The 19,198-nt window shown below is 41.3% G+C and overlaps 1 protein-coding gene across 6 annotated transcripts; it reads right to left on the reverse strand.

Moving 5' to 3' along the window:
- Positions 1–187: 187 nt before the first annotated feature.
- RUFY1 (RUN and FYVE domain containing 1) lies at positions 188–15,361 on the reverse strand. Of its 6 annotated transcripts, none has more exons than XM_086852209.1 (18): positions 14,861–15,361; positions 10,082–10,255; positions 9,649–9,766; positions 8,933–9,034; positions 8,504–8,627; positions 8,034–8,092; positions 7,250–7,315; positions 6,578–6,647; positions 6,024–6,125; positions 5,465–5,581; positions 4,991–5,158; positions 4,155–4,252; positions 3,603–3,722; positions 2,696–2,825; positions 2,189–2,283; positions 1,718–1,766; positions 1,484–1,561; positions 188–921 (listed from the first exon to the last, which is right to left on the reverse strand). In XM_086852209.1, the coding sequence occupies exons 1-18, from the start codon at positions 15,126–15,128 to the stop codon at positions 778–780; spliced, it is 2,082 nt and encodes a 693-aa protein (XP_086708335.1). In that variant the 5' UTR covers positions 15,129–15,361; the 3' UTR covers positions 188–777. The 6 variants fall into 6 exon arrangements, with proteins under 6 accessions (XP_086708335.1, XP_086708339.1, XP_086708337.1 ...); XM_086852213.1 differs by having other exon boundaries at positions 14,803–15,347; XM_086852211.1 differs by lacking the exon at positions 14,861–15,361 and adding an exon at positions 10,962–11,092.
- Positions 15,362–19,198: the final 3,837 nt, after the last annotated feature.

Raw genomic sequence — 19,198 nt, forward strand, 5'->3', positions numbered from 1 at the left:
AGGGCAAAAGCAGTTCCAGCTGCAGAGCAGTGGCTTCATCTGGTACCTTCCAGGAATACCACAGTGTTGGTCAGGTATCCCAGACACGTTCTGGTTACCTTTAGCTTAAACCTTGGATACGCCTGGCTGGACAAGAACATTCTCTTCTAGGATCTGTGACTGATGGGTGTTAAAAATTAGAACTTGCTTTCAGTTTTTGCAAAAGACTTTATTGTGTAACTACTGCACTGTGGTCACAGCGACTTCCAGAACAAGTATAATGTGCAGCTTTTGACTCCGCAGTGAACTGAAGGCACATTCATTGACACTCTACTTATAAAGCTTTCTCTAGACAGTTCATAAATTGACCTTTTCCTCTCTGGCTGACTGGAGCAAATACAAAACTGTACATGAGACAGGGGAGCACACAGGAGCAACTACAGTGAAGGTAAAGAAATTAAGTTCATGTACAGAGAGACAATGATATCTACAGGGATCAAATAAATGTAGAAATACCATATACAAATTTTAATACAAATACCTATAAAAATCAGAAAAATGAATCTTAGTTTCAGATAGAACTCTTGGGGAAATTACAGTTGATATAAGCTTCTTAATTATTTCAGTTGGAGAAGCATTAGCTTGCACAATCCCTACAAATTAATTTACACTGCTTACAGTGGAAATTATTAGACCAGCCAGTCCAGTCTGCTGCACAGAAGACACCTGCAATTCAGAATTAAAAAAATAATGGCTACTTTCCAATGTTAAAGTGGCTCAGTCAAGGGCAGGAGAGCCTTAGGAGGAGTTAGAGGAGCACTGCTGGAGAAGTAACGTGTGACAATTATCACAGACACGGACGGGTTTCGGGTACGATGGCAGCGCGAGTTCATTACTGGAACAACTGTTGCAAAAGATGTCCCCGCAGTTTCTGCAGTGGTGCTACAAAAACAGAGTCAGAATGAGCACAGCTGCCTAAAAACGGCATCCGGAAGAAAGAAGTCAGGCCTTGGGAACTGTGTCCGAGTCCACTCCAGTAAGCCCAGCCCTCCCAGCAGCACTTCCTTCTGCGCAGGGCTGGATCCCAGAGCAGCCGCCCTCGCTCCGCGACTCCGAGCTCGGGGACAGCCAGGAGCAGGAGCGGGGCCGGAGCGGTCGGGCCTGGCCGCGGAGGGAGGGCGGCATCCCGGGGACAGCCTGCGCTGGGATGGGCTGCGCTGGCCCGCCCGGCCCCGGCTCCCCCGCACCGCGGGCCGGGCACCGAGCAGCGCCTGCTCTGCTGGGAAATGAGCCTGAACACAGCCACAGCAGCTCTCTGCCGAGAGCACTGAAGCAGGGGGCTGTATTACTTTTTGGGTGGCAAATGCCAAATTATTTCCTATGTATTTATCATGCCAACAAGATTCAAAATTGAACAGTTTCAGTCTTCCCTAGCAAGGGTATGCAACAGCACCCTTTTTGTTTTCCATGGATTATTTAAAAATAATCTGCTGAACAACATTACCTTCCTTCTTGAGATGGAGAATTCCTTTTTACATTGCTTGCAGTGGGTTGCTTCATCATCCTTCAGCCATGTATGACCCTGGAAAATTTTATTGAAAACCACACTGGAGATACAAATAAACTTATAGGCATTCTACCAATGTTGTTGGTATTTTTCAAAAGCCACCTTTTAACCAGGGTGAAATCTGAAGGTGTTAAATTCATATGCTTAGTCAAAATATCCATGAGAGAGTACCTTTAGTGCTTTATTTACTTCTTTAATGTCTTCCATCTTCAGCTTCGATCTGGAAAAAATAATATGCCCTGCATGACTTTTTATTTTGTTGTGTTTGGTTTTCCCTGCCATTCCACTGTCAAGCCACTGAACCCCAACCCCCAAGGAGCTCCCTGTTACCCCTCTGAACCACTCACTGGGAAACTTTGTCAACTCAGAGTTTGCCCCTTTTTCAGTATAAACAGAAAAACATAGGAAAAGCAGTTTCAGTGTAAGAACTAAACATTTCCTTTAATGTTTCCTCTCAGCCGGCTCACTCTGACAAGATCCTCCCTCACTTTAATTTCATGGCTCTTTAGTTTCTCATAGCAGTTACCTCCTAAAATTCTCACATCAATTGATTTTTTTAAGTGAATGAGGTTTAAAATTCTTGGTATTAGTCTGATACTCCAGCTTATGCCATTTAGAGGAGTTCTGTTCCATAGAACTTACTGGCTGAGATGAAGACCCATTTCTTGAAGAGCCTGCTCCTGCTCCTCACGGACCTTCTTCAGCTGCTGCTTCTCATCTTGCAGTTTTCTCAGTTCCTACAAAGTCAAGCACAAAATCAAGTTTTTTGTGCACTGTTTGACCTATAACCTTCATCAGTCTACTCAAGCAATTCACAAGAATCAGCTCCTTTGCAAATCCCCCTGTTTCTAAGGTTTCATTTTTAAAATTACATGGGTGAGCTACCCACAGGTTCTGCACAAACAATGGAATCATTTAACCATATTTACCAAGAAAAAGAACATTTTCAGGCTTTGAATATCCTTCAGCATAGCTAGAACATGGCAGTCCTGTGCCAACACAGGAGCACACAGACAGATACAGGTGTACAATTGTGTCCTCAGAAACTGCTCCATACATGGCAGCAAATCCTCTTCAGGTTAACAAGAATGTTCATGCTTAAAAAATAAATCACATTCAGTTGTTCTGAATGCTTGAAACTGTGCATACCTTTTTCAGTCCTTCCATCTGTTGCAATTCTGTTTTAAGCAGAGTGGTTGCATCCTTCTCTTGGTGCAGTTCTTTTTGCAAAGTTTGTCTCTGTTCCTTTTCAGATTTTAATTCCTTTTCCAGAGTTGAGCTATTTAAAAATAATTCATTCTAAAAAAAACCCTATAGCAGAAGAATATCCTATAGCACTTAAGGATAGCAACAGTGTGAGAAGTAGAAGTCTCAAAAGAGGGCAAAACTAGAATGGTATTCTGGGAAAGGAAAGAACAAGCAGCAGACATCAAAAATGTTAACGCTGTTTAACATATGTTAACATTTTCAGGTCACAGAAAACAAATAGCAATGAAGGGCTAGAAGAAAAACAACCAACCAACCAAAAGACCCCCAAAGAAACCAGCCCCCATGAATAAATATTTCACTACCTATGTTTAAACTGTCATGTTTAAAAGGCACACTCTACCCTGAAGTCTGAACAGTGAAAGAAGCTTTTTTATATGGGTATTAGAAACCTTTAGAGGATTAACATTCCCTAAGAACAAACCCACAAGTCCCTTCAAAAATCCCAATTCCTTTGGATAATAGTCAGTTCCATGCTCAGCCTACAAGTGTGACCACACGTATCTCCTGGTTTATTAAAAAAACCAATTTAAAGTCCCATTGCTAGTTGGAATGGGAAGATTTTTGCTGCCACTCTAAATTAGACATTCTGAAAAAAACATGTCAAAAGCCTCATGCTAACTTTGCACTGTACAGAATGCTGTGCTTCCCTGGGTCCTGCATGTCTGGCAATGCTGAAGCCAACAGAATTTCAAACTCACCCCCTCCTTAGACCTGAGCATAAAAGGAGTAGAAAACACTTCATAAAGAAATGGAAAAGGGAAGAAAAACACCTGCTCAGATTAAATACCATTTGCTGTCCAGCTGGGCCATCTGCTGCCGACACGAGTCGAGCCTCCCAGCCAGCTCCTGCTTCATCTTATTGCACCGCTCCTCTGCTGCCTGCCTGGCCTTCTCTGCCTGCTGCAGCCTACACGGGAAGGAACACAGACATTGGTTTTCAGTTCACTCCTTCCCTGCACCCTCTCACCCTCTTCTTTTAGAGTTACCACAGGGATCATTATAAAATCTTGAACTGAAAATACTAGTGGAGGGAAAAAAAAGACTTTCAAAAGCAGTTGTTTTTGGGAAAAAAACAAAAGCAAAGCCACACTGGTTCTTAAAGTGAAGTTAACATGTTTTCCAACAGCCTGCTTATGGAAAGAGCTTCCAGTGGGTCAGTTATGAATATGTTTGCCTGGGAAGAGAAAACAGCAAGCACAGAGGGATGAGGAGGAGAAAGTAAAAAAGCTCATGCTGGCACACAGGCCCAAATGTCTATAGGGCATATGTAAGGTTATCCTGTAAAGGTTTATACTGGCTACTGACTTCAATGTTGACTTTCTAATCTTGAAATTATTACCTCTCTTCCATTTGTTTCATAGAGGACATCATCTCATTTGTTTTTCCTTCAAAAGAGGATATTGCTTCTGTTTTCTGTTGTAATGAACACTCTGCATTCTGTAGGAAACAGTGAACAGTGTTTAAAGTCTACCACCAGCTAAAGAATGTTCAGCTTGCTAGAGGCCATGCCGGGGTCTGACTGGAATGTGCAAACAAAATGCTGATCGATAATGCCAGAGCAGATATTGCTCCAAATGTTTTGTTACAACCTCAGAAAAAACCCAAACCACCTTAACTAAGTTTTGACCCATGAGATCAGCTGCAAGACAAAAATGTTCTCATCAGAAAAGAGCCTGAAGAAACAAAACGAGATTAAATTGACGGGGCAAGAATACCAGTGATGATTTGAATGTAACAACTGTACTCAGTGGGCATGGAACCAGGAAGCAAAAAAATCCCCAAGTAAATACTGCTTTCAAAAGCAAAGGCACACCACAGCACTGAGTTTTCACTGACTTGCAAGTGTCTGGGAAGGAGGCAAAGAGCTGGGTAAAGCCTGAAGAGCCATCAAGAAATAAGCCATAAAAATTGAGAGAAATCCCCTCTGGGTTTCTGGAACCAGGTATGGGAGAGGAAGGCTTGCTGAACTCTTTCTTCATGTGTGGAGAGGCTAGTTATTCTTTTGTTTCATTAATGAAAACAAGCTCTGTATATTTTTTTGTGAGCACTGCTACACCATAGCTTCCTTGTAGAAATGCCTATCATACAGTTTTGTTCAACTGAAAAAAATGATGTAAAACTACAACCCACCCAATGAGAAACCCCACAAAACCATCCCCAGCCCCCTGTGCATACCTGGGATTTGTGAAACATCTGCAAGTTAATGGCCTTCACTTCTTCTAACTGTTGGCGAAGGGCAACTAAAGTGTCTTGTTTTTCGTGAGTATCTTTTTCCAGAAGTTTCATGGCAATTTCCATTTCTGTTTTCATTCCAATTTGTAGCTCCAACTCTTTCTCTAGTTCCTTATAAAGAGATTTCCTAGTTACTGCTATGCAGCCATAGGTCAGGGATAAAATCCAGATAACCCCATTCACAAACTGTGTCTCTGCTCTAATAATGCCAGTGGTTTCTTAAAAAGACCTTTTATTTCCAACATGCCAAAAGCCCCGATTCCCAGCACGTTACAGACACCGTTAATAGCCCAGCATCTTGCTTGCAATTGCTCTGTGAATTCTGAACTGCAAAAGGTGCACAACTGTCATCTTCTATTTGTAATGTTACAGCAGGCTGAATCCTTCACTTCACTTTCTATAGTTAAGTTTCCTTACCAGCCTGATTTTTTTTTCTTCTTTCAACTGCTTCCAAACGTCACTGTACATTTCATCGAGACCCTGGCGTGACTGCTTGTAAGTATCCAATTCTACTTTTGTATCCTCTTTTGTTACCTACAAGAAACATCAGCCATTTAAGATCAAAAAGTATTTAAAGTATCTCTTTAATTCTTGTGTGTAACACAGTATTTCAATGTGCTATTTCAAGCAAAATCCTACTGTTTTACAATCAATGACCTGGCAAACATTAATAAGCTGAAATCTCAAAGATACAGCAATGATAAAAATACTTTAATCTTTTACACTTTTTACTTTAATACTTCTAATACTTTGAATTTGTTCTTCCTTCTGCAAATGTATTTTGGGTGTGTAGTAAAGAAAAGTAAAATCTAATGCCTGAGCATACAACAGCCAAACCCAGTGATCTGCTTAGCAACGTGCTCAACTGTGCTAAGCATTCCAGTGCACAGTGGGCTTGGGAGAACTCACTACAGCTGATCAAGAGGGATTACTTATTTAAAGGATCCTCATCATCATCTCTAAATAGGTGTCCCACCTCTACACTTTTTTCACTCCGTTCACGAATTAATTCATTCTGTTGTTTGAGCTGCTGCTGCTCTTCCTGAAGGGATCCAATTCGGTCAGTAGCTGCTGCAAGCTGTATGATGAGAAAAGATCTATATTTAATCACTGTGCAATCATGCAGCATCTGGAGCAATTTTGAAGTCAGTAGCTCAGTCTCTGCAGCAGCTGTGCTGCTCACTTCCCCTTTTGCTCTCCCCAGGAGCTGCCTGACCCTTCTGCAGCCATACCCACTGTCAGCCGAAATTAATGTACCCACCAACATCTGTTCACCAAGTTCTGCTTCACACCCTCTTCAATTCTTTTAAATTATTAACTGGGAAAAGAAATGCATCATAGTGTAAAAGACTAAAATCCACCCTGGATCTGTGGTATGAACTAGAAGTCCCACCAACCCATGCCAGTCTCTTCAGTCCCCACAGCTCACTAGTATCTACTCAAATACTTTAGGTGTAAGGTATAGTCTTAGGGAGTTTTGTCTCTGACGGAAAAGAGCTGTGAGAAATACTTAACAGACCAGATACAAACCTCTTCCTGGAGTTTTGAATTGGTCTTTTCTAAACAGTCTATTTTGTTCTGGAGATCTGCAACCGTGCAACTGCAGCAAGGAAGAGAGATGCATAAAAATAATAAATGAAGTGTTAATTTTCAGCTTTTACTCCTATCCTTAACATTATTTTTACCATCTTGCATTTGTTAACAGTGAAGTACTTTGGTGAGCTGGGGTAAAACTCTGAGGAAGAACAACTGCCCCTCTCAAGCACTGGTAGCACCATGTCCTTCTGCTGGCAGCCCTGTTCTGGCTTAGCTTTTGCAGTCATAACACCTCTCCTGCTCAAGATGGTAAGGGAGGCCTGCTCCTCCTACTGAGCAACCTATAGAGGAAGAGTAGAGACTCTTCTTCTAAGCAATGAATTTCCAGATGCACTTGTAATAGTTTCTTTTGAAAAACATAGCTACAAAATGTTCTGTTAATCACTCTCAAAAAAGTAAACTATTACACACACTTGCTTTCTGCATTGAATGTACCTGCAGAAGAACAGGACTACAAAATAAAACTAAGATTTTTGGGAAATAATCAGAAAAGGCATTTCAATATCAAACAAAAATCTACAAGACTGGCAGCAGAGACACTCAAAGCCATGCTGGAAAAGCTAAACAGGACAAGTGTTTGTATATGAGAATAGATGAAAATGCCACCTTAGATGCCGGTTCAGTTCTTCCACATAATGCTTCTGGTCAAGGACAGCTGTAATCCCTCCATCTCTAGTTGTAAAAGTGAGAATTTATTAATTGAGAAGAAACTCCTTCATTCTAAAGTGTTATTCTGTACTACGGCTTTCAGCATAGACCTGCAAACAGAGCTAAAACCTTTTATCCTTTCCTTATAAAAGTACTTATGTCAGAGCTGGATCAGAAGCACCAGGGAGAGGAAGCAGCTGCTTCTCAGCAGCTCCACAGTGACGTGCTCTGAAGTGACAGAAGCACATAAAATATGAAGATCCCTTCATTTGCTACAGGTCTTAGAAGACCTTAGAAGACCTGATCTGTGCTGCTAAGTGCAGTCTCAAATATAATATTTCACTTAAAATTACATTTGTTCCTCCATAACTGTTATCTCCCACAAAGACAGCTACTTAGTTGAGAAGGTTTCTGAGACTGTGCTTAGAAACAAAAACAGGGAGCTGGCAAAAGGTGACTTCAAGAATCACGATTTCTAAAACCAAGTAAAACCACAATCTAATATTTCGTGTACTTTTAATTTGGTCCCAACTCAAACTCTCCAAATTGTTGTTAAAACTACCACAAATTCAGTCTCTGAAAGACACTACTTTTGTTTAGGTAACAAAATCTGGTTTGGTTTCTCTTTTTTGGATGAGTAATAGTTTGAAATCTCCAGCACTTCCATCCTCCCACAGACTGTCAGACAGGATTGTTCTACAAAAACTGTAATGATTTAGAATTATTAATTTACTATACATACTGTTTGTCATCAGTGTCCTGTGTTTCCTTAAGGTACAAGGAAAAATCAATCACTCCAACCTGAAAAATATATTTAAGATATTAACACACCTTCACAGTGCAATTATGTGTAGAAGCAGGCATAAACTGTATATTTGGAAAATGATAAAAATCTGAAGTTTAGATTTAGAGTGACAAATAATACCCATATTTTTTCTAGCTGATGCAAACATGCAAGCTACTATTTGTCATAAAAGCATCAAAGTAACCATATTATATGTGACCAGTTTCCTTGCAGTTATTAATTTTGGCAATATTTTCATAAATTGTTACTTATGTACTTTCTTTTAATTCACTGAGGGAAATACAGGAAGCTTCAATACAGGCCATGCTGGAAAGAAATCTGGACCCATCTCAGTAAATTATTTATAGATGTACTTAATTCTACTAGAATCTTATACCAACTGATCCTATTAAAGCTTTAATCTTCACCTGGGAGTCCAAGTCTTCTCCTTTCAAGCAGAGGTTTGCATCAATAACATTCAGTCCAACCAGCAGACCCACAATAACTGCTCCTTCCTCCTCCATCATCAGTGCATCAGGTTCATAAAATTCACTGGAACAAACAGTATAAGGCATCACTTCACATCAAACAATTGTAATGGCCCTTGCATCACTGAACTCATATAAACAATAATGCAGCCTCAACAAAACTCAGCTGAGTTCTCACTCATTTATTGCATGAGGCAGAAGATTTGTAACTGTCTCAGAAAATACTTTGCAAGTTCCTTTGTACATTCACTGCAAAAACAATCAACCACTTGCTCCTCTGCAGGCTGCAAGAACACAATTAATGACATTCCCTGGAGCCACAGGAGGTGTCAGTGATTCAGCAATATTCAGGAATACATGTGCCATTACCTTAACAGATGCTTATGGTCCAGGAGTACTTTGAGATAATCTGCCAGTTTCTTTTGCATGAGTGCTAGATAAAGCCAAGCCCTCCCTCTGCCCACAGCAGTCCTAAAATGAAAAGTTGCATGTTTTGGTAAACCCAAGGTATTTTATTAACTTGATTTGTGCAATTCAAAATTCTCAGTTTACAAAGTGAGGGGAAGGACATTATTTACTCAAAAACAACAACAAATCTCTGGGGAAATGAACTATTGTCTCCAGAACACAAGAACGTTTAAGTACTTTCCATTCTTCGGGGAAAGTAATATTGTCAAATCTTCTTAATTTGAAAAACCACACATATTGTCAACTACCACCATAACCCAACCATTCAATCATCCTGAATTACTCAAACCAAATACTATCAGCAAACACCCAAAATGACATAAAATCATGAAAGTGGGGGAAAGAAGAGAGAAAAAAAATACCTAGGAAGTCTTTAGCTATTTTTTAGCAAGTTTATAAAAGTGTCCAAATGCTGTTTTCAATCTGACAGCATTGTTTGAGTCAGAAACTCTGAATGTTTTGAGATATCCTCCTTATCTCTTGAAGTCAATGCCTCCTACACGCCCTATTTTTTTACTTTGGGAACAAGAGCTTGTTAAGGAAGCCAAGAGACTACACGAAGGATTCCTTTTCCCAGTAGTATGAGCAAAATGCATCATCCCCAACAATTAACTTACTTCAACTCTGGCAGATTTTTAACACTAGTTGCTATATCTGATGCTTCAGGACAAAGTTTTTCCACTAGCTCCAAAGGACCAAAAAACGATTTGTTCTGTCCAATAAAAGTCTTCTTCACTAAAGGGAGCATACAGAGAGATTTGTGAGGAAAAACGATAGGCTTCCAACTCCAGAATTTTTGACAAATTTTACTGCGTTTCTTTGTCTTACCAGCTTATAACATGTCTGTGGAAAGGGGGCATTAAAAATACCCTGACAGTTTAGGAGGCACAAAATACAGGATGTGCAAGGGTAACCACATATCTGTAATACGGACTAGCATTGTATGTATATAGAATTAATAATGTAATTCAGAAGTCAAGCTGAAGCCACAGCAGGACATGACAGAGACTCCCTGACCTGCCTCTCCTCAGCCTGGCAGCCAGTGCCCACCTTTGAGCCCATGCTTGAGGCAGTGCTCCAGCACCACGAAGAACTGCTGCAGTGGTGGGAAGTCGGAGTCCAGGGTCCGGCCCAGGCTCAGGGCTGACTGGATGAGGATTTTGATGCTGAGCTTCATCATGTTCATGAGGTTGGCACGCTCCTCCATGGTGTGACACCGTGTACCTGGGGGCACATGGGTGGGGAAAGGAAAGCTGCTTTACAATCACAGAATCAATTAGGCTGGAAAAGACCTGAGATCATCGAGTCCAATGTATGATCAAACTAGGCCAGGGCACTGAGTACCAGTTTTTCTTTAAACAGCTATGGGGACAGTGGCTCCACCACATCCTTGGGCTGCCCATTCCAATGCATAATCACCCTTTCTGCGAAGAAATTCTTCCTAATATCCAACCTAAACCTTCTCTGGTGCAACTTAAGATATCCTGTGGTTTTATACTGGTTGCCTGGGAGAAGAGACCAACACCAACCTGCCTACAGCCTCCTGTCAGGGACTTGCAGAGAAAAGGTCACCCCTGAGCCTCCTTTTCTCCAGACTAAACACACCCAGCTCCCTCAGCCGCTCTTGATAGGATTTGTGCTCCAGAACCTTCCCCAGCTCTTCTATGGGCCCGCTGCAGCCCCTCAATGCCCTTCCTGAATTGAGGGGCCCCGAACTGATCACAGCACTCGAGGTGTGGCCTCCCCAGTGCCGAGTACCTGGGGAGAATCTGCACGGAGACGCTGCGCAGCATTTAAAGACCCCTCGCCGCAATGCCCCTGCTGGGCCTCCATCCTGCGGCGGGGACGAGCTGGGTAAACCCCCCCTCAGCGCCGCGCCCGGCCCCCGGGGGGGGGACACGGCCCCAGCCCAGGCCCGCGGGGTCCCTACCTGAGGGGGGGCCGGGCCGGGGGCCGCGGGCTGAGGGGCCCGGGCCCGCCGCGTTACCACGGCTACAGCGCGCGCGGCGGGGGCGGGGGCGGGCCGGCCGCCATCTTAGAGCAGTGTGAGGGGCGCGGGGCGGGCTCGGCCCGGTCGGGGCGTGTTGCAAAATGTGGAATATGTACAGATTTACTTAAGAAAGGATGCTTTTCGGTGTTTGTATAATTTCAAGCCTAAGCAACAATAAGGGTGCTTTAACCCGTGAAATATCAGCTAAGGAGCGAGCTGTCGGTAGAATTGCCTTGTTAAGGTTTAGGGCTGGACATGCTTCAGTGACCCCAGGCCTAGGGGAGGTTAACAAAAAGATGTAGCATTGATAGGGGACTCAAAGGATGCAAAATTTCTGTGCCGCGAGGACGGCCTGAAGCTGAACCATGAGAGGTTTAGGGTGCAATGAGGAAAAGGTTCTTCATCCAGAAGGGGACTGGGTGCTGGAATGGGCTCCTCGTGGAAATGGTAACAACACCAAACCTGACAGAGCTGAAGGAGCACTTGTGCAACCCTTTCAGACACATGGTGTGACGCTTGGGGATGGTTCTGTACAGGGCTAGGAGCTGGACTCAATGATCCTGGTGGATCCCTTCCAACCCAGCATATTCTATGATTTTATGATGTTTGGCAGAACCCCCAAGATAAGGAAGAAACTCATAAAACCAACACAGCAATTGTGCTCCATCAGCTCTGGCTGGGCAGAAGGTATTTCTGGCAGGGGCAGATTGTGACCACCGACCCAAGAAACACACTGACAGATAGAACAAATAGACTGAGCATGCAGACTAATGAGCATGAGAAGCGAGGGTATCATTGACCATCAGAAGACAGAATTGTAATTAATAAGAGAACTAGGGAATTTGTAGCCAATGAACATTAATGGCTGTGAACATTAATGCCTAAATAGTGAAAAGTTTTGTTAGTCATGCTGGCTTTGTGGATTTGCCACCCAGCCCCTTTTCTGTGCAAAACCATAAATAAATCAAATTCCTCCACTCTGTGCATGCAAGTGAAAGAACCTGTTTTGGAACAACAGGGGGAGTGGGACCAGGACTGGGACCAGCTCCTTTGCTCCTTAAGGCACCTACAGGCTCTGACAGGAGCTGCCAACCACAGCCCAGTGGGCACCAAAATCCCATTTTAAGCCACTGCTGTTTCAGTAGGAGTCTTGCTGTCACCTGTGGGTCACACACAGCCACACTCTGCAGAAACAGCAGCAGCAGAAGCCTCAGCCCTGTGTCAGTCACACTCAAGATGGTTAACAATGTTTTTAAGATCGTGCAAAAGTCTCTCTGGCATTTTCCTTTCTGTGCACACAATTTTAAATTAGGGCTAAAAATGAGCAAAACTCCTCCTTGTGTCAGAAGAAGGAAAACAGAGTAATTTTAATCTAATTGACCTCAATAACCTCAACACACAAAACGCTGTCATCTCTGCAGGCTACTCTATAGTTCATAGTATATATACTAGATACACTATATACAATAGTATATATAGTATATAATCAATACATAATATAGTATATATATACAAATATATAGAAGGAATATACTGTATATTGTCTACAACCAATGGAGGCCTCAAAACTGTATATAATGTGTTGACATGAGGCTAAGGATTAAAAGCACCGTAATATGTAAAATTTTGATCTCAATATTGTCAGGTTATACCTTAGGAACAGAAAAAAACTGCTCAAACAGAAAATCAGTGAGTTTTTTTGGGTGTTTCAAAGCAATGCTAACCATTTTGATTTTTTTTTTAATTTGAATTTTTACTTACCAGGAATACTTTGCCCCTATACCTTGGTCAAGATACACATATTACCCACAAGACTTAAAAAAATAAAATACCGTGAATGAAATGCTCTTTATGAACACAATTTTAAATGAAGAAGTGTCTTATTATCAGTTTGCATTAAGTTAAATAATTACTTGAACAGTATTTTTCAGACTGCTGCAAATTTACATAGTCAAGTACATCTTTTGCAAAACTGTGCAGGTTCATACATGCAAAATAAACAGGTATTAGACACACTACCTAAGCCAAGCATCAAAGATTAGGAATCAGGTTACCCCAGTACAAAAGACCACAGATGTGATGCTGCAATCTTTAAGAATGCAGTCACATGGTTTTGTGTCTTATTCAACTCAAGAGATTTGTTTCAACATCGTTTTGAAGCCACATGCCTTGTTTACTGTAATTATTCAGCACACTTTGAAGTCAGAAAACACTGAAGCACAAAGGAAAGCTCACAGTTCTCCATCCCTTGGTCTTTGGGACTGCAAGTCTTTCTTGTTTCGTTTTCTCTAGTTTTGAAGCTTCTGACCTCTCTGCAAGGCAGGATACAATTTCCTCAGTGGCAGACACTGGTTTTAGGATGGGTTTTATGTGTTTAGAACATGCAATCAACAGATCTGAAGTAGCAGACAGAGGTTATAAAATCTCTGGAAAAAGGTTTCAGCAGGCAACAAGCTCCCAAGTTTTTCACAAGTGGTCTTGCAAGCCTTAGCTTATTTCTTAAACATACCTGCTTTAAATTATATTTAAGTGCTTGGTCAAAGGTAAATAATATTGAACAGGTAGAACAGGTGCCTTAGTGCCTGTTCACATTTCATATACAAGTTATTAGCTGATTTTTCATACAGAATTTTCCATAAAACTCATCAACATATTATCCAAATCCTTTGAACAATGTGGGAAGGTTGTGATGTGTTCCTTTACTTTACAAGGAAGAAGCTGAAAGATTATGGTAAAAGTCCCACTAAATGTGGGAGCTTCATTTCAGGTAAGAGAATATTTTATTCACTGCCCATTGCCAAATGTTATTTCCAATTACATCTATCCACAGCATTATTCCAAAAGCAGAGAAAAAACCCTGGGATATTCTGCACTTTGTCAGGTTAGATCCCAGGTTTGCAAGATGAGCACTTGGGAAACAAGCCTGCAAGAAGTTTAGTGTGAAACTTTGAGATGCAGGAAAAGAAAATAATCTTTTTCAGGACAATTAATATTTAACTCTGACTATGCAACATTGAGGAATTTTCACAAAAAATTAAGAAATCCATCAGCAGTAATACTGCCCCATGCTGTCCCAACTCAACTCCATGGAACTTCCCTTTGAATACTCAGCACCATTAGAAACAAAAAGGTCAGCACCAAACAGAGCAAAGCTGAGCTCCAGTGCTCCAGAACAACTGTCACCAGTCTGAAACTCTGGAGTGCAAAGCTCCAGGCCCAATTTCTGCTGCATTTGAATGGGTTTGGGGTTTTTTTCCACATTATGAATATCGCTGAGATTTATTTGCCATATGATTCAACTGAAGCCATTTTAATTCAGTTCTGAGAGACCTGTTCCACAAATCTGTAGGGCTGCTAGATCCACAAATGCCAATGTTGAACAAAGCAAGCTGTGGTTAAACTGAAGGCATTTTTAGTGTAGTTAAAAAGTGACTTATAACAAATCTGTATCTCAGTTTGCTTGTCTAGTCTCTGACACGAAAGGTACAGCGAATTCCTTCCTGGAACCAGCAGCACGCGAGGGAGGATATGGAATTTTGAGAGATCCCTCAGTGCAGCCAGGCTGCTGGAGCTTTAAGGATAAGGAGAAAAGGCAGCAAATAGAACAAAAGTGAATTTCTCCAAATATAAGAGTTTAGGTTTCTTCTGGTTACAATGCATTTCTTAAGGTCTACGTCTGTGTCGCTTGTTTAATTTTACTTCAATACAAATCTGCAGCATCTTAAAAAAGGAAATTCAAAGTAACACCCATGCACCACTGACACGACCCAGCAGCACTTACGGGAGCGAACTCATTTGCGCACCACAAAAGCGAGTTTACTAAAGAAGCGGAGCCGTACTTGTCTTTGCCGGGCTGTCACTGCTGCCGGGCTTGGACACCAACCCCACCAGGGATGCGGACTTCAGGGCGCTGCCATAGCTCAGCGCCAAGTTTTCCGAGGCTTTCCTGGCCAGAGACAAGATCGGAGCAGACCATCGCGCTTCCTCCGGTTTCGCCTTCTCCTCGTTCCTCAGCTCAGCCGCGTCAGGGATCTGTTTTTTATCAATAATCTCAAAGTCTTCCTCCTTTCCCGCGGCGGGCGCGGCGCGGCGCTCCCCGGCAGCCATCTTGGACGGGTCACATGACCGCGGGCCGGGGCGAGGGAGCCGCCCCCGGCCCGGGTGAGAACCGGGGGGCTCCGGGAACCGGGACAGGAACCGGGACGGAACCGGGAACGCGGGCAGGTCCCGGGACCAGGGCAGATCCCGGGACCAGGGCAGGTCCCGGAGGCAGCGTGAAGCACCTGCAGCCAGAGGCAGGGCTGCAAGACAGGCCCGGCCAGGACTGAGCACTTCGCTTCGTGTTCAGAGTTAAAGGGCGTGGTAGATGAAGAAAGAGTTTACCTTTGAATAAGTTAGGAAAGGAACAAGAAGTAAAGGTTTTTACTGTTATCTGTTTCCCCGGACATAATTAAAATAAAAAAAAAATAATGTGTTTTGACGTCTCCTATTTACACAGTTAAATTGTGGCAGCTTAACGAGATCTCTAATTGCTCTGCCTGTGAATCAAGTGGAGGATTGGAATGACAGCTGGACTGCTGTGAAAAGGGCTTGTCCTCATCACTGACATGAAAACACAACTACTCACTAAAACCACTTCTTTAATGTGTATGGGCTGGGTTTAACAGGAAGATCTACCATGAAGGGGAACTGAAATTACCCCAGTATGAAAATTTGATCTTGCTGTCTGCCTCAAATATTGATGTAGCCTACTGATGTATGGCTTGGTAACTGTTTTTCCATCCAGCAGCTGCATGTGCTTGAGATATGTCACTCGTTCAGTCACGAGGTAGCAGATGCTGAGTATGAGTGTTTTGTGCCACATAGAGGAAAATCTTTTGGGTGGTGTGTGTATTTTGTTTTGTTTTTTTTGGTTTGTTTGCTTTTAAGAAATAGGAGAAGGAGGATAGAACAGGAGAGTTGAAGGTCAATTTCCTTAGTCTTGCAGCAATATAAATCTTCAGGTCTATATATATATTTTTTCACCCTAATATAAGCTACTTTATGATCAATTCTTGCCTTTTTAGACACTGACAATTTAACAACTTGTGTTACACAAAGCACATGGAAGCTCTTATATTTTTGTTGAGAATTCAGAGATCAGCAGCCTCTCATTCAGCCATGATTCAGATGAGCTAAGGACAGACTTTAAGCTACTTTTGCTAAAGGCTACTAGAGATAAGTTCTGCTCCACCTTGTGGACTCCAGCAGTATTGGGCTATTTGTAAGGAAATAGCTCAGCTCTGCAGGTTGCTGTCTTGCAGTGAATATATGACTATACCTCTTGACAGGCATAAGACTTAATAGTGTTTTTCTGCCTTTCATTAGCTACCCAATATTAGAGTCAGGGTTGAGAAAGTAGTCTTGCTTGGAAGCAGAATTCTAAGCATTAAAATAATGGGTTTTTTCCCAATGCATCTGAAGAATATGGCATAAAAGTTTTGTGACTGAGAACATAAGATTTAACCAAGGCTCCTCTTTACCCCATTATGTTGCTCCCTTAAGATAACGATGCCTCAGACTCCTCTTTACAGCCTTACAATGAGCTATTTCGTAAATATACGAAGTGAAACTGTTTTTGTGATAATATTTTCTTATGTTACTATTAAAGAAACATTGGATAATTTTATATCAAGTGTCTGATGAGAATTTATACTGTGCATAGTGAATGTGCTAAAACTTTTGCTACATATGATTTAATTTTGCTTCACTTACTACTATTTGGTCAAAATTACTTAATCACCCACTGATTACTTTAAATGCCCTCTGTCCTTTTTATTTTAAAGCAAGCAAGAAGTCTTGTGACATTGTAAGGGAGCCCTAAGTTAAAGAGATTTGTTTTGTTTACAAAGTACAATTTCCTAAGGAGTCACTTGGGGCAGCCAAGGAGGGTGAAGTTAATACAGAATACAGCTTTAAGCACATTAAATAAAAAATGAAAAAACTCAAAAACATAAGTGATGTAACTTTGGTTTCGGTTCACTGATTTATCAGGGACAGGCACTATGCATGAATAACACTGCTTACTTTTAGCTTGGAGATTTGGCTTATTTTGGTTTTCTGCAGATGATTATATTTCACCACTCTTCTTTTTGCAGACCACTGGTCCAGTTCTTGCTACTCATGTGAAGATGAACAATATTTTCTTTTGAAAGTCCATTTTGTGGCTAATTTAGGTCTGCCATTGTTTTAGGTTGCAATGCAAGATGTAACCAAAAGTATGTATTCTATTACCATCTGTTAAAAGCAGGTGGGGCAGTGTTCTTTATCTCTTCCACCACCCATCCTCCCTCCAGGGGATCTCTTCTCTTAATGGGCCATTGAGTCTCACTGCAGGACTGATAAAATTGCATCATCCCATTGGGAGATGCTCCACCCAGAAAAAAGAGCCAAGCATTCATACCTAGATATAATCTGAAATTTAAAAGACCACAGTCAGCCTTTTTCCAGTGAATTCCCAGAAGAAGACCAGACCATTCTACATTTACCACTGGACCTTCAAAAGAAAACTACACCATTTGTACAGGATCACTGCTTCAACAGAACCACTGTCACTCCAGGAGGACTGCAGCCACCATTTAATCAGACTGCTACCAACACCCTGACCAACAGGGTGTCAAGCTGTATTCTGACTGTCAGTGTTTTTTGTACTACTGCATTTCATTTGAATTTTCCTATTAAGTTGTAGTTTTTTTAAATTTATACATACTGATAAAAAATTGTTATTCCTACTCCCATATTTTTACCTAAAACCCCCTTAATTTCAAAATTCAGAAAGAAAAGCTTTACATTTTCCATTTCAAAGGAAGCTCCTGCCTTCCTTAGCAGACACCTGTCTTTTCAAACCAAGACTGCCATAAATGTCAGTTCTGTGTAATCACAAAAGTACTTAAAGTAGTTAGGGCTCATTGGAAAGTTTGGGGACTAAATAACCCACTTACTACTTTTTGCTTTTCCTAACCCTAGAAATCAAGGTGTTTCTAAAGAAAAAAAAATAATTATGAAGCTAAGTAAAGTTCAGTTCTTTTTTCATGCAGATCCTGCACAGCCTTGTTTTGTTTTACTGTTCCCCCTCTTCTACATGTTCTTATGTGACAGGATAAAAATTCACTTTTTTGAAATATTTAAAAAACAGTGAATTCAAAGTATAGAAAAAGATTATTTGGGAAGAATTCCTATTTTAATCAGGCAACTGTACATTTAATACAAAAGTCTGGCTAGCATAATGATAGGAAATTATAATGTTTCCTTTGGGATCATCATCCAAAAAAAATCCCAAACCCTCAACAATTTCCAGGGCCATGAATGAATTCCTCCATTATAACAGTGATTAACTGATTAGAGACAAACGTTTCTGCTGTTGTTCTACCTCTAGTGCATCTAATTATTTAAGATACTTTCCTATCACTTCTAATCAAAAAGTGATTCAAAGAAAACTAAAATTAGTTGAGTCATTGCACCTGTATTGAGTCAAATATTTTTTTTTAAAATTTCAGAATCACAAGTTTATGCTCCCTGATCCCACTGCACCAGCTAGTGCCATCCTTGCAAAAACTTATTGGTAATGACAGAATCAGCTGTTAGAAACTCCTTTCTATAATCATTAGAGTCCCTAAGAGGACATGGAAATACTTGTAGCTGGAAATGTGTGTCATTGTAGTAAATAAAGGAAAAGACAGCAAAATAGGGAAGAGAAACTTGCATTGAGATGAATCAAAAGAACAGCAGCTCGCTCAGTATAAGTTTAAATCAGACAGTTAAGACAAAACACTCACCAGTGTTCAGTATATATTGAATGACAGTCTTAAGAAAGTCCAGGATATTTATTGTTCTACTTTGAACTATTGCCTGGTTTTTAGGGAAAAAATAAAAATCTTTCAATAGGAGTATAGTGGACTAGAACACAGAGTATCAGAAAGAAGATAAACACCGTTTTTCCTTCAGTTATTTAACATTTGCTGGCCCTGTAAAAAGAAGCAGGGGCAGAACTTCCCAGCAGGTGACACTATGGCACCACTTTATTCTAGAGCAGCCTCTGACGCCCAGCAAACACCACGTTGTGCAGCCACCTGAGAAAATACCGGAGAGCTCCCAAGAAAAAGAAAAGTAACAAGCTGAGATGCTCATCTGAGTGACCC

Source organism: Cyanistes caeruleus, chromosome 15 (assembly GCF_971803275.1).
Source record: "Cyanistes caeruleus chromosome 15, bCyaCae1.hap1.1, whole genome shotgun sequence".
NCBI classification, from domain to species: Eukaryota; Metazoa; Chordata; class Aves; order Passeriformes; family Paridae; genus Cyanistes; species Cyanistes caeruleus.

Excerpts from the sequence above, each read along its gene's own strand:
- RUFY1 (XM_086852209.1), bottom strand. The coding sequence starts at position 15,128 with ATGGCTGCCGGGGAGCGCCGCGCCGCGCCCGCCGCGGGAAAGGAGGAA. Across the intron at positions 2,284-2,695 it reads AGATGGAAGGACTGAAAAAG|GAACTGAGAAAACTGCAAGA; the intron begins GTATGCACAGTT and ends TTGACTTTGTAG. Across the intron at positions 1,767-2,188 it reads ATGGGTCTTCATCTCAGCCA|ATCGAAGCTGAAGATGGAAG; the intron begins GTAAGTTCTATG and ends TATTTTTTCCAG.